The 12,608-nt window shown below is 36.7% G+C and overlaps 1 protein-coding gene and 1 pseudogene across 1 annotated transcript; both read left to right on the top strand.

The window, feature by feature from the left end:
• Window positions 1–6,597: 6,597 nt before the first annotated feature.
• Window positions 6,598–10,835, top strand: LOC121997479 (annotated as a pseudogene).
• LOC121995164 (T-cell defective protein 2-like) lies at window positions 10,065–10,553 on the top strand. Its single transcript, XM_042548980.1, has 2 exons — window positions 10,065–10,287; window positions 10,414–10,553. Exons 1-2 carry the CDS (start codon window positions 10,065–10,067, stop codon window positions 10,551–10,553), a joined length of 363 nt encoding a protein of 120 aa, XP_042404914.1.
• Window positions 10,836–12,608: the final 1,773 nt, after the last annotated feature.

Below are 12,608 nucleotides of genomic sequence, written 5' to 3'. Positions count from 1 at the left end.
GCTGGGCGATTGACGACTCCATTATTGTTGAGCTCGTCGGCCGGCTACATTGACCTGCGCACCACGTGACCACTGCATGGGTAGTGGCACAGCACACAGGGTGTGTAGGTTGCTCGGTGGTGCTCCGCTGAAGGCTCCACTCATGGGTAGTGTGATAGGCAGCGTGGTAGCACACCGGGGTCCCTCCCCGTCATTGTGTACCGGGAGATGAGAGCATGGCGCTCCCTCCTATAGTGAGGTTGGAGGATAGGTGTACTCCGGTGCATCCCGTCCACTCGGTCACTCTTCAGGGGTAGTGACGACAGAGTGCACGGTGTCACGCGGTCTCACCATTGTGTGTGAGATTCTGACTGGCGTCAGGGGTGACCATGTCATTTGCATCATGTGCACAGATTGCATTAATTATGATTGATGCATTTTGGTGATTGCATATGATTGACATGCATACAGGTTATATGCTTTTGCTCTGACTATCTTTATCTGTGTGTGTTTACAGTCAGTTGCACAAGCCTCGCAGGTGAGTACAGTTTAATTCAGTTATGCATTTTCTTATTATTCTTGCTATAGACTGTACTTTATGCCTATTGCTGGTTACTACAGTTTATTTCAGCTATGCATATCTGCTATTCTGTTAGGAGACTATACCGTAGGTTGTATGGCTAGAGAACTGTACTCTTGATCCCATGGTTTAGGAGACTGTACCTTAGGCTATTACTGGTGGATATATATTGCTGTACATGTCTATTGGTTTACCTGCTGAGTTCTTTGAACTCACCCCGTTTTTATTACCATTTCAGGTTGAGGCCGTCGAGAGATATTCCAGTCGCTAGCCCCTTTAGCGCGAGGATTTTCCTTGTCGGATTTATTCTGCTCTTGCGTCTTATATACTGGTATTGTGGGTTTGTATTGTGGACTTTATGTCGAACCTTTGGGTTTGCTGCTTTTGTTTTCCGCTGCAGATTTTCACACTACTTCGTGGATTTGTTTTCTTCGTTGTAGTGGAGTATGATGTGTACGTATATCTTTGTTGGTTTTATATCGTTCTTCCTTATTAAACTGCGTGGATTGAGTATATGTTGAGCTGTGTGGAATATTGATATAAACTGCGTGGTTTGTTTCTTATTTGTACTGTATTGTTCCGGCCGAGTGTGGCCGAGGTATAGATATATGTATACTGAGATTCATATTGTCCGCCGTACAGGGGAGATGCTGCCGAAATTTCTTCGGACAGGGACTACCTGGGGCGTGACAGTTACTATTTAGACTTAATAGATACTTTTGTTGTACCGTCATTTAGACGGAATTTAGTTTCTGTTTCTAATTTGGACAAATTAGGTTACTGTTGTTCGTTTGGAAATTGTCAATTTAGTTTATCTATTAATTCTATTGTTGTTGGAACCGGTTCACTTATAATTTATGACAATCTATATATGCTTGATATAAATGCTTCCTATATTGAAACCCTAAATGTGGAATCACGTGGTACTAAGCGTAAATTTAATAATGAAAACTCAGGTGCCTTATGGCACAAACGTTTAGGACACATCTCTAGAAATAGAGTTGAACGACTTGTATCAGATGAAATTTTACACTCCATTGATTTTTCTGACCTAAATGTTTGTGTTGAATGCATTAAGGGCAAACAGACCAAAAGAAAGAAAGATGGTGCATATAGAGCTATAGAAGTATTGGAATTGATACATACAGATGTTTGTGGACCATTTCCATCACCTTCTTGGAATGATCAACAATATTTTGTATCATTCATTGATGATTATTCTCGATATGCATACCTATTTCTTATTTATGAGAAGACTCAAACATTGGACGTTTTCAAATCATTTAAGGTTGAAGTTGAGAACCAACTAAACAAAAAAATTAACAAAAGTCAGATCTGATCATGGTGGTGAATACTACGGCAGATATGACGGTTCAGGTGAGCAACGTCCAGGACCTTTTGCTCAATACCTAGAGGAGTGTGGAATCATCCCATAGTACACCTTGTTAGGCTCACCAAGTATGAATGGTGTAGCTGAACAATGTAATCGAACTCTTAAGGATATGGTAAGGAGTATGATTAGTCATTCAACCTTACCAATGTCACTATGGGGAGAAGCATTAAAGATAGCAGCTTACATTCTAAATCGAGTACCCACTAAAGTAGCTACTAAAACACCTTTTGAGCTTTGGACAAGGCGAAAGTCAAGTCTCAAACATTTTCATATTTGGGGATGTCTAGCTGAGGCTAGACCGTATAGGCCACATGAAAAGAAACTGGACTCCAGAACTGTGAGTACCTACTTTATTGGATATTCTAAGCGATCACGGGGTTATAAGTTTTATGATCCCAAAGTAAAGACCAACTTTGAGATAGGAACCACAACGTTCTTTGAGGATATTGAGTTTGGGGGGAAGAATAAAGTAACAGATTTTGTTTTTAAGGAGGAATGTATTCTCACTACTCTTCAAGAGGAAATAGTTTATATTCCTATGATTGCTTCTGGTAATAATCAGGATTTTATTCTTGTCAGTGATCAAGATGCAATACAAGAACAACAAGACATTGTTAATCAACTCCCAGAAGAACAAACTCAACAACCTCAAGAACCAGTGTGTATAGAACCAGTGCCTTTACGAAGGTCCACTAGAGAAAGGAGGAGTGCTATTTTGGATGATTACATAGTATTACTTCATGAACATGAGGAAATGATGGTATGGCGGAGGATGATCCAATCAACTTTCGTCAAACCATGTAAGCGTCAAATTCTCAAAAGTGGATTGAGGCAATGAATGAGGAGTATATGTCAGTGCAAGACAATAATGTTTGTGAACTTGTCCTATTACCTGAAGGTGTGAAACTCATTGGTTGTAAGTGGATTTTTAAAACCAAACGGGATTCAAACGGTAATGTGGAAAGATATAAAGCACGTCTTGTAGCTAAAGGCTATACTCAAAAATATGGGATTGACTTTAAAGAGACATTTTCTCCAGTTTCAACGAAAGACTCTTTGAGGACAATCATGACACTTGTCATACACTTCGATATGGAACTTCATCAGATAGATGTCAAGACAGCTTTTCTCAATGGAGACATTGAGAAAACAATCTATATGGTGCAACCAGAATACTTTGTATCAGGAGATCCAAAGAGTATGGTTTGCAAACTTAAGAAGTCCATCTATGGGTTAAAACAAGTATCTCGTTAATGGTACCAAAAATTTCATCAAATAATCATCTCATTTGGTTTTGAGGTAAATGTGGTAGATGATTGTGTGTATTATAAGTTCAGTGGGAGTAAGCATATCTTCCTGGTTCTATATGTTGATGACATTTTGCTTGCCACAAATGATATAAGTATGTTAAACAATACCAAGAGATTTCTATCTACATATTTTGAAATGAAAGATCTCGGTAACGCATCTTTTGTATTAGGAATCCAAATACACCGAGATTGTTCTCGATGTATTCTTGGATTATCGCAAAAGAACTATATCGATAAGGTGCTTAAAAGATTTGACATGTAAGATTGTAAACCAGGTAAACTCCGGTCGCTAAAGGAGACAAGTTTAGTCTTAAACAATACCCTAAAGGAAGCCTCGAGACTCAAGAAATGCAAAAGATTCCCTATGCTTCAGCTGTAGGAAGTCTTATGTATGCTCAAGTATGTACGCGTCCGGATATTGCATACATTGTTTGAGTATTGGGTAGATATTTAAGCAACCCAGGAATGGATCATTGAAAAACAGCAAAGAGGGTAATGAGATATTTAAAGAGAACTAGTGATTACATGCTCACATATAAGAGGTCAGATACTCTTGAGATCATGGGATATTCTGACTCTGATTTTGCGGGATGCCAAGATAGCATGAGATCCACTTCAGGCTATGTTTTTCTGTTGGCCGGCGGAGCTATCTCTTGGAGAAGTGTCAAACAGGCATTGACAGCTTCCTCCACCATGGCAGCAGAGTTCATAGCATGTTATAAGACATCTAATCATGGAATATGGCTGAAAAATTGTCACTGGGCTGCGTATTTTGGAAAAGGTTGAAAAACCACTGAAGTTATTTTGTGACAATCGATCAGCTGTATTATATTCTAACAATAATAGGAGCTCGCCAAAATCGAAGTACATCGATATCAAGTTCCTTATTGTTAAAGAAAGAGTACAAAGTGGACAAATTTCAATAGAACGCATAGGCACAAACTCCATGATAGCATATCCTTTTACGAAGGGTTTACCACCCAATGTCTTCTATGAGCATACCACTCATATGGGTGTTATTAAATTTGATGAAATCTAGATCTAGTGGGAGTTTGTACTATATATGTTTGGCTATGTTGATGAAACTTATGTATTTGGAGATTATCTGCAGAAATAAAGTTCAATGTTTACTTCATTACACTTTGTATAACTTAAGTTAAAGTTTTGATCTCACTTTGGTTAAAGAGGACCAGTTGAAAATTGACATGAATAGATCACCTTGCATGTAATTTTCATGCTACATATTCATAATTGATCTATGTCATTTGATTATATTGATATATGTGACCATTGATGGTTTAGTTGTGATAAATACAACGAATATTACATTGATCCTATGTCTATATAATTGATGGACGAGATTGTTAAGGAAACCCTACGGCTATGATGACAAAAGTTATGAGCTCATTAAGGTTAACATTTATAAGTTTACACATATGATCCAGTGGGAGATTGTCAGAATTTTGGGACTATAATTGTAATTATAAATGTCTAATGTCATCAATTAAAGAAGTCATAGTTTAATGTGATCTAATTTATGATTAAGGAATATGACTTAAGGGTTTAATTGTTATGAATAAATTAATATGGATACTATGTGCGATTTCTAATTTGTCGAGGGGTCAAATTAGAAATAGGCAAACTTATGTTTCTATAAATAAGGGTTATGATTCCAGTTTACATATGAGGCTTTTGCTTTGTTTCCTCATCGACAAAACTCTCAAGATACTAAGAAAGATCTGTAAATTGAAGATCTTGTCCAGGATCGACTGCATACTATGGATTCTGGTACGCTTCCATAATTTTATCTATCTTGTTTATAATTTCTTAAGAATTGAATAGAATGCATAAGTCTTGTGTTGAGATTATTCAACGTATTTTTCCATCAATAGTGATCCACAACATAGGCAAACAAAAAAAAAAGATAAAAGATAAAAGTTAAAAATTGAAATCAAATCATTTTCTCAATATCTTCAAAAGCATGTACTTTTGTGCAAAAGGCGGGTCCCGCCGCCCAACGGCCCCCTAGGCCTGGCCCCACAGGGATCCTAGGAGGTGGTAAATCAGCGGTGAATGCTGGCCCGGGTAAAGCGTGGTGTCTTCGGAATTTAACACAGCCGGCCCAGATTATTCATCCAGTGCGCGTCCGTGGACCTTCGACCCTACAACTCATTGTGCAAGGATGTCACGCCTTAACCGATTGATCCAGCCCGCGGGGGCTTCAAAAGCATGTACTTGTGTACACTGACAGTTGATCTACCATTCTCAAGGAGGTGTAGACATATACCAAGAGTTCGGCTCATGTTCTACTACAATGAAAGTTCAGGTACCAAACTGATCATAACTGACTGATGAGAAATAAGATGTTTGAGACAAAAAAGGAAAAACAAAAGATAACATTATTTTTATAAAGATCATATCCTATCCTCCTACTGAACTTCAAGGAAGATAAATATAGCAAAAAAGCAATTGTAGATAATTTGTAAACTATACACAGAAACATAAGAGTCCATATACACATATATATAAACAATTTTACTAATTAAACAATCTTCTAAAGAATCCAGATAACATAGTTCATGAACGGAAGCTTCTTGATCCAGCAAGTCCAATTAGGATTCCTGATTCTCACCTTAACTTCAATCAATCATTTCCTCCAAACAACAAAATTTTCCCTCTTGATATCCATGCTTGGAGAACAGAGTTTCTCTCAGGATATGGATTTGAAGTTTAAAGAAATTATAGTACCATTATTAGATGGAGAAAATCCAATTCTGCTAACATTTTAAAATTTTAAATCATTTTGCTGAAAAGAATCAAAGACTGAAACCCACTATCACATTTTTTTTACTTAAATTTCTTCTTGATTAGAAGAAAGGAGTTTTACCGTTGAAAAAGGAGACTAACATAAAGTTAAGTGAGACTTTTGAGTGATAATGATGCTAACCTAACAAATTATGTAAGAGATAGAGCTCAGCGAGCAACTAGGAAAATAGCCAAATATAGCAGCAACATAAGGTCAACAATGGCAAGAGTCTAGGTATGTGTGGCCACCTCTCATTACAAGAAAAATCCTCATAGGCATCGGTGGAACAACATTGGTTTTAAGTAAAAAACGATGTCTTTGAATATTTTACACCGATTTTTCCAAAAATCGATGTCTATAAGCATAGATTTTCACTCATAGACATCGATTTTTTAAGCCGATGTCTATGACTGCCCTTTTTTCGTTAATAGACACCGATTTTAACAATGATTTTTAAAACCCGGTGTCTATGATAAAATAAAATAATTTAATTTTCCCATCAATACTTGACCAAAATTTACATCTTCCCTCTAAACCTATATCGTGCTGTCCACCACTTTCCTCCTCGACGCTGGCCATCCAACTATCTCTCTCACTCTCATCTCCCTCTTTCCCTTCCTAGATCGATGCACAACACAGCTTGCCTTGTGTTTGACTGAGGACGCAGAGGGTAGCAGCGTAGGCGGCTTGACCCATGGAGGACGAGGTGACAGAGTTGCATTCCATCCCCCGACGCCGCCATGACCGCAGATCTGGAGAGAGGGCGGTATGTGGTTGTTGTACTCTTCCTTTGCTGCAGTATGATCCTAGGACTCCAGTCAATCGCAGCAGAGAGGCCTCTTGGGTCGTCAACGGCGCAGGCAGGAAGCAACCGCAGCGATCGCATGGAAGACGACAAGCCTCCTCTCCTCGGTCGCCTTGTGAATTCTCTCCCCAAGAATGGCTCTCAGTCGCACGCTTGGCCAGTATGAAACCCTTTCCCTTCTTCTCTCAACCAAATCGTGTTCTTTTTTCCTGTTTTTTCTGCTTTGGTTTGAGATTGGAAGTTTGCAAATTTGGGGTGGCAGGAACTGGAGCTAGGGTGGAGGGTTGCGCTCGGATCCACAATCACTTTCGCAGGATCCGCTCTCGGGAGCGTCGGGGGAGTGGGGGGAGGCGGCATCTTTGTGCCCATGTTTACTGGATTTTTTTTCTTTTGTAAACAGGTTTTCTTAGTTACAACTTACAAGTCTGGTAGCATCATCACAAGCGCTCTTAAAAAACACAAAATGTCGTGCTTTGGATGTTGCGAAGAGAATGATAATAATCGAACTGCTGCCAGTGGTGGTCCTTATGTTGCAAGTCATTCAGCTGGTAAGGATACCTAAAATGGCCACTAGAGTTTTTTTATTCCAAATTAAGTCTTCTTCCATTTCAATTGGATGACTAAATCTATTTTAGAGGTATCATCAGCAATTTTTCAGTTCTAATGAATATGGTTGCCTATTTTGCAGGAAATGATGGAGCCTATCTTTCTGCCAATACTCCTTCTAAGGGTGCCCAAACTGTTAAGCCGCAACCTATTGCAGTCCCAGCTATTCCTGTTGACGAGATAAGGGAGATCACAAAAAATTTTGGTGATGAAGCTTTGATTTGGGAGGGTTCATTTGGTAGAGTGTATTTTGGTGTCCTAAAGAATGAGAGAAGCACAGCTGTAAAAAAAAATTAGATTCAAGCAAGCAGCGAGATCAAGAGTTTTTGGCACAGGTTTTAGTCATACTTAGTTTAACCTTATTAGTTGGGGTGTCATGCTCATATGAACAATTTTACAGGTTTCCATGGTGTCACAGCTGAAGCATGAGAATGTCGTGGAGTTGGTTGGTTACAGTGTTGAAGGAAATCTCCGTCTGTTAGCATATGAGTTTGCTACAATGGGGTCTCTCCATGACATTCTTCATGGTATGAACTTTTCTTAGGCAAACTTATCCATTATTGCAACTATGCTATTACAATGGCACATTGATTAAAATCAAGTATTAGAAAACATATACAAACAATATATGATTGGTCACTTGACTGCATAATTTATATAAAGGACACAGACACATGTGGACATATATGTCACCAAAATATTTAAACCACTCAACTGCATAGTTTATATAAGGAACACAGATACATGTGGACATCTATGGCGTCAAAATTTTAAAGTTAATTATGTTGATGAGAGTATGTGGCAATGTGTATGAAAATATTTAAGCGTACATCTGTTACAAAACATATCCTATGATAAAACCTAAGTAATCCGTTTAAAATAAATTTTCACATCTACCACCCTTATGTCATTTTAATCAAGCTAAGTAAACTAGAAATTTTCACATCTATCACGTAGCACACTAAAAATCAGCATACTGTCTCAGGCAGTTTAAGATTCCCCTTTTCCATTAAGGAGAGCCTCATCCTTTGCCTTTGTCAATTGTCATTTGACAACTTGTAATTTTTGCAATGGGTCTTATGCAATACTATTTTGCCACATGATAATATCCATAACAATGCTTAATACAAACTGAACCTAAGTTCATCAATTAAACAGAGGGAACCATGTGTTGTTCTTTCCTTTGTATGTTTATTGAACAGGTAAATGTTTGGCTTAAGTTAATGTCAGGGATTGAAGATAAGCGGCTAAGTTGTTTTTTCATGGGAGCAGGACTGCTGGCTTTTGTCTATATTTCTCACCAACATGTACAACCTGTGAAGTACAAAGAAATGTGCGCATTAAAGAATTTAGTAGAATTATTCAAGGAACACAGAAAACTATAATTAATTAAATGTTATTCTGAATTTGTTTTCTAATATCCTAGTACAACCAATTGTGTGTGGCTCATCTCGTGATCATTCCAACTGTTGGAAGATGTTTATCATTTATATGTCACATTAAATCCTTCTTTCTCCCTGTGATAGATAGTAAAACATCTATATGGTCAGATAGTTCAAAATCATTTATGTTTATTTTACTCCTGAACTAAATGATAAAATAGATTCGCAGAGCGAAGCAATAGATGAGATTTTATCATCATTATGTTGATGCTTTATACTATGATTTCATGTATCAAGCTTGCCTAGAGAGTTCTAAAGTGACAATGGATTCAGAAGATTAGCACTTCAAGTAATTTATTTAAAAGTAACAAACAGTGATGTCTATAATTATGCACAGGACGAAAAGGAGTTAAAGGAGCACAACCAGGACCAGTGTTGTCATGGCTCCAAAGAGTTAAAATTGCTGTCGGAGCAGCAAAAGGATTGGAATACCTGCATGAGAAAGCCCAGCCTCATATCATTCATCGTGATATAAAGTCAAGTAATGTTTTACTCTTTGATGATGATGTTGCAAAAATAGCTGATTTTGATCTATCAAATCAAGCTCCCGACAGCTGATTTTAATTATTGTTCTTATTTTCTTGTGTTTGTAAGAATTCTATTGTAATGCTTATTCCTATTTTTCTACATTTGGATTCTCTGTATGAGTATGTTTTCCTTCGTAAATCAGTAATCTTAACTCTTATCAGTTCACTTTTATTAATCTCTTGTTAATTCTTTGGTACTCTTTCATATTATCCCATTTTCTGAGAAGACAATAACAGTTTTGGTTTGTAGAAGAATAGGACACATTGCTAGCAGATTGTTCTAATACAAGTTGAGTTTCTGAGGTTATCTGTTTAAATAAAAATCTTCTCTTCCTATTTCATTTTGTTCTTTTAAAAATTTATTATGTCAATATAAGTAGAATCTTTTTGAGTTTCTGAGTTTATCTATTTAAATAAAAATCTTCTCTTCCTATTAGCTAATTCTGTTGCTTGCTAGTGATTATGCTTATCTACTATTTGCTTTACTCTCACATGTGAGAGTCAGTTCTTTTCTTACATGTTTGTTTATATCATATATTTAAGTTTATTTATTTATAACAAGTACTCTCTTTTTTCCTGTGTTTAGGAAAGTGAAAGTGAGGATGATGGTCTTGACATGGGTGATGATGATGATGTTGAGGAACCTGAAAATGAACCAGAGGCTGTTAGGAAAGAACCAACCATTGAGAAACCTACTCCTGTTTCAGCACCACCCAAAGATGTTGAAAGGCAACTGTCAAAGAAGGAGCTTAAGAAAAAGGAAATGGCAGAGTTGGATGCACTTCTACATGAAATGGGCATTGCAAATAAAGATAGTAATACTGCACAAAATGAGACAGGTAATGTCTTCTTTCACATAATTGGTTTATTTTTGATAGATAGTAAATTTTAATTCACTTGAGTTGCTTCATACATATGAAGTGATTGTTTAATGTGTGCTGAATTTGTTTATCCTTGTTATGCAGACAAGAAGCAACTGGAGCAAAGTAGTGAAGGGGAGAATAAAGAAAGTGTTGGTGCTCCTTCAGAGAACAGAATCTTAAAGAAGAAGAAATCCAAGAAAGAAAAATCATCAAAGGAACAGGAAGAACATGATCAAAAATAGGAGAAAGGAGACATTGAAGCTGAAGTGGCAGATGCATTTGCAGTTGACGTAAAGGAAAGGATAAAGAAGGTGGCCTCCATGAGGAAGAAGAAATCAAGCAAAGAGATGGATGTCGAACAGTTGAATAAAAGGACTTCTTACTTAAGCAGTAGGTTAATTGGTACCTCAACTGGCCAATTGTAAGAAGAATATTTGTATAATTTGTGGATACGAATTTAATGTGTACAATACCTATTATCTTTTTATGTTGTAAGAATAATATTTGTGCTGGTTACATGGATATTGACTTGTTTGTATAATATCGGTTTTTCACTGTTTCGGAAATTGAATCCGTGTCGTTAGACAATACTGATATTACATTAGTTTTCCACGCCTGCTAAAACCGATGTCATTAACTAATATTACATCGGTTTTATACCGTTGCTGAAATAGTGTCGTTAAGTGATACTACACCGGTTCATAACCGATTCGAAAACCGGTGTCGTTAAGTGATACTACACCGGTTTTAACCCGATGTCTAAAATGACAGACCTTTTACATCTCCTTCATAGACATCGGTCGAAAATGTAATAGACAACGGTGGAAAACCGATGTCTATGAGGATTTTTGTTGTAGTGTCTTCTTCATTTTCATATTCCTTCTTTCCACTTCTCCTCCCTCTATCTTTCATCATTTTCTTCTTCCTCCTCTCCATCTTTCTCTTCCACCACAGCACCACTCCTCTAAGTCAGTAAAAATTTGATCAAGTAAATCAAAGTTTCAAATGTTGTTCGATGTCTCGGTCAGCACAAGCAAAGTTTTTTGTTACGCCCACCAACCGTTATGTGAGAGCGCTCAACCTAACTTCAAGATGCACTCCACCAACTGCTTTGAGGTACGCAACCAACTCCTCTTCCTTTGCATCATCTGCCTTTTCCTCCACTTTTTCTGCATCTTCCTACTCTTCCACCACTTGTCCACCTCTTTGTCCTCTTCCTTTGTCTCCTCTTCTACCTTGTAAGCATCTTCCTTTGCCACCTCCTCCTCCTCCATGGAGCGATTGGCACTTGACCGACATGAAACAATATTGTTTTGAAACATTTTTGATTCTGTATGGTGGCCGAACCCCAGAATCAGATCGAGACTTGAAGCTTTGAGTTAAATCACTTTTATTATTGTATTAACTAGAGCTTTATGTCGTCTCCTTTAGCTCTTGATTTCAACTTTAAACAATGCGACGTTTCGGCTATCTAATTATCGAATCTTTACCAATAAAGAATGGCGAGGTTGTACTAAAATATTATAACCTTTCTTCTTTTAGCTTAAGGAGCACATGATAATATCACAAGCTCCTCCTTATTTCAACCATTTACTGTATTTCATATAAATAATGTATTCATCAATATCTAAATCCAAAATAACTAAACAATTTTAGGTATTTTGAGTCCAACCAAATTAACAATTCCTCCAATTCTTTTGTTGATTTTGAAACTTCATTTTCTAATTATTTCTATTTCTATTTAACTTAAACCTAATTAAAGCTTCAAGTTTAATCTAACTATCATCAATTAGCATGATTTCGCTTGCATATAACATACACTAAAGAAGTTTATCTTGAATATGATTTAACAGTTTTATCCATAGTTAAATACCATGTAATGTCATGCCCATCGACATGGATAGAATTTTCCGTTCTATTCGCCAACTACCACCGGAACAATCTTCTAAGCTCGTGAAGGCAACTACAGTCTCGCAACTTCCTTCATTTTTTTTTTTATTATTATTTTAATCTGTTTTTCATTACTATTTTTTATTTTTAAGATATTTAATTCAAATTCCTTTGTCTCTTAATCTTTTTCTTCTTTATTTTCTATTTATGGTTAATTCTTTTTCCTCTTTATGGTTAATTTTTTTAGTTCTTCATCTGTGCAAAATATAATTTTTAACCTTATAAATATGCTACTATCAATTAAATAATAAAAAATTAATTTAATTTTAAATTAATCAAAATAATTTCAAATGAAATCTAATTTAAACTTTCTTCCTTTTATGGTTATTTTTTTCAGTTCTTCATCT

This window comes from Zingiber officinale, chromosome 6A (assembly GCF_018446385.1).
Source record: "Zingiber officinale cultivar Zhangliang chromosome 6A, Zo_v1.1, whole genome shotgun sequence".
NCBI classification, from domain to species: Eukaryota; Viridiplantae; Streptophyta; class Magnoliopsida; order Zingiberales; family Zingiberaceae; genus Zingiber; species Zingiber officinale.
The sequence above is the reverse complement of the archived record's forward strand: the minus strand, read 5'-3'. Positions and strand labels throughout refer to the sequence as shown.

What these genes read in the sequence shown, in the direction of transcription:
- LOC121995164 (XM_042548980.1), top strand. Translation starts at nt 10,065, where the DNA reads ATGGGTGATGATGATGATGTTGAGGAACCTGAAAATGAACCAGAGGCT. An exon ending in TACTGCACAAAATGAGACAG is followed by an intron (nt 10,288 to 10,413) that starts GTAATGTCTTCT and finishes CTTGTTATGCAG; the next exon opens with ACAAGAAGCAACTGGAGCAA.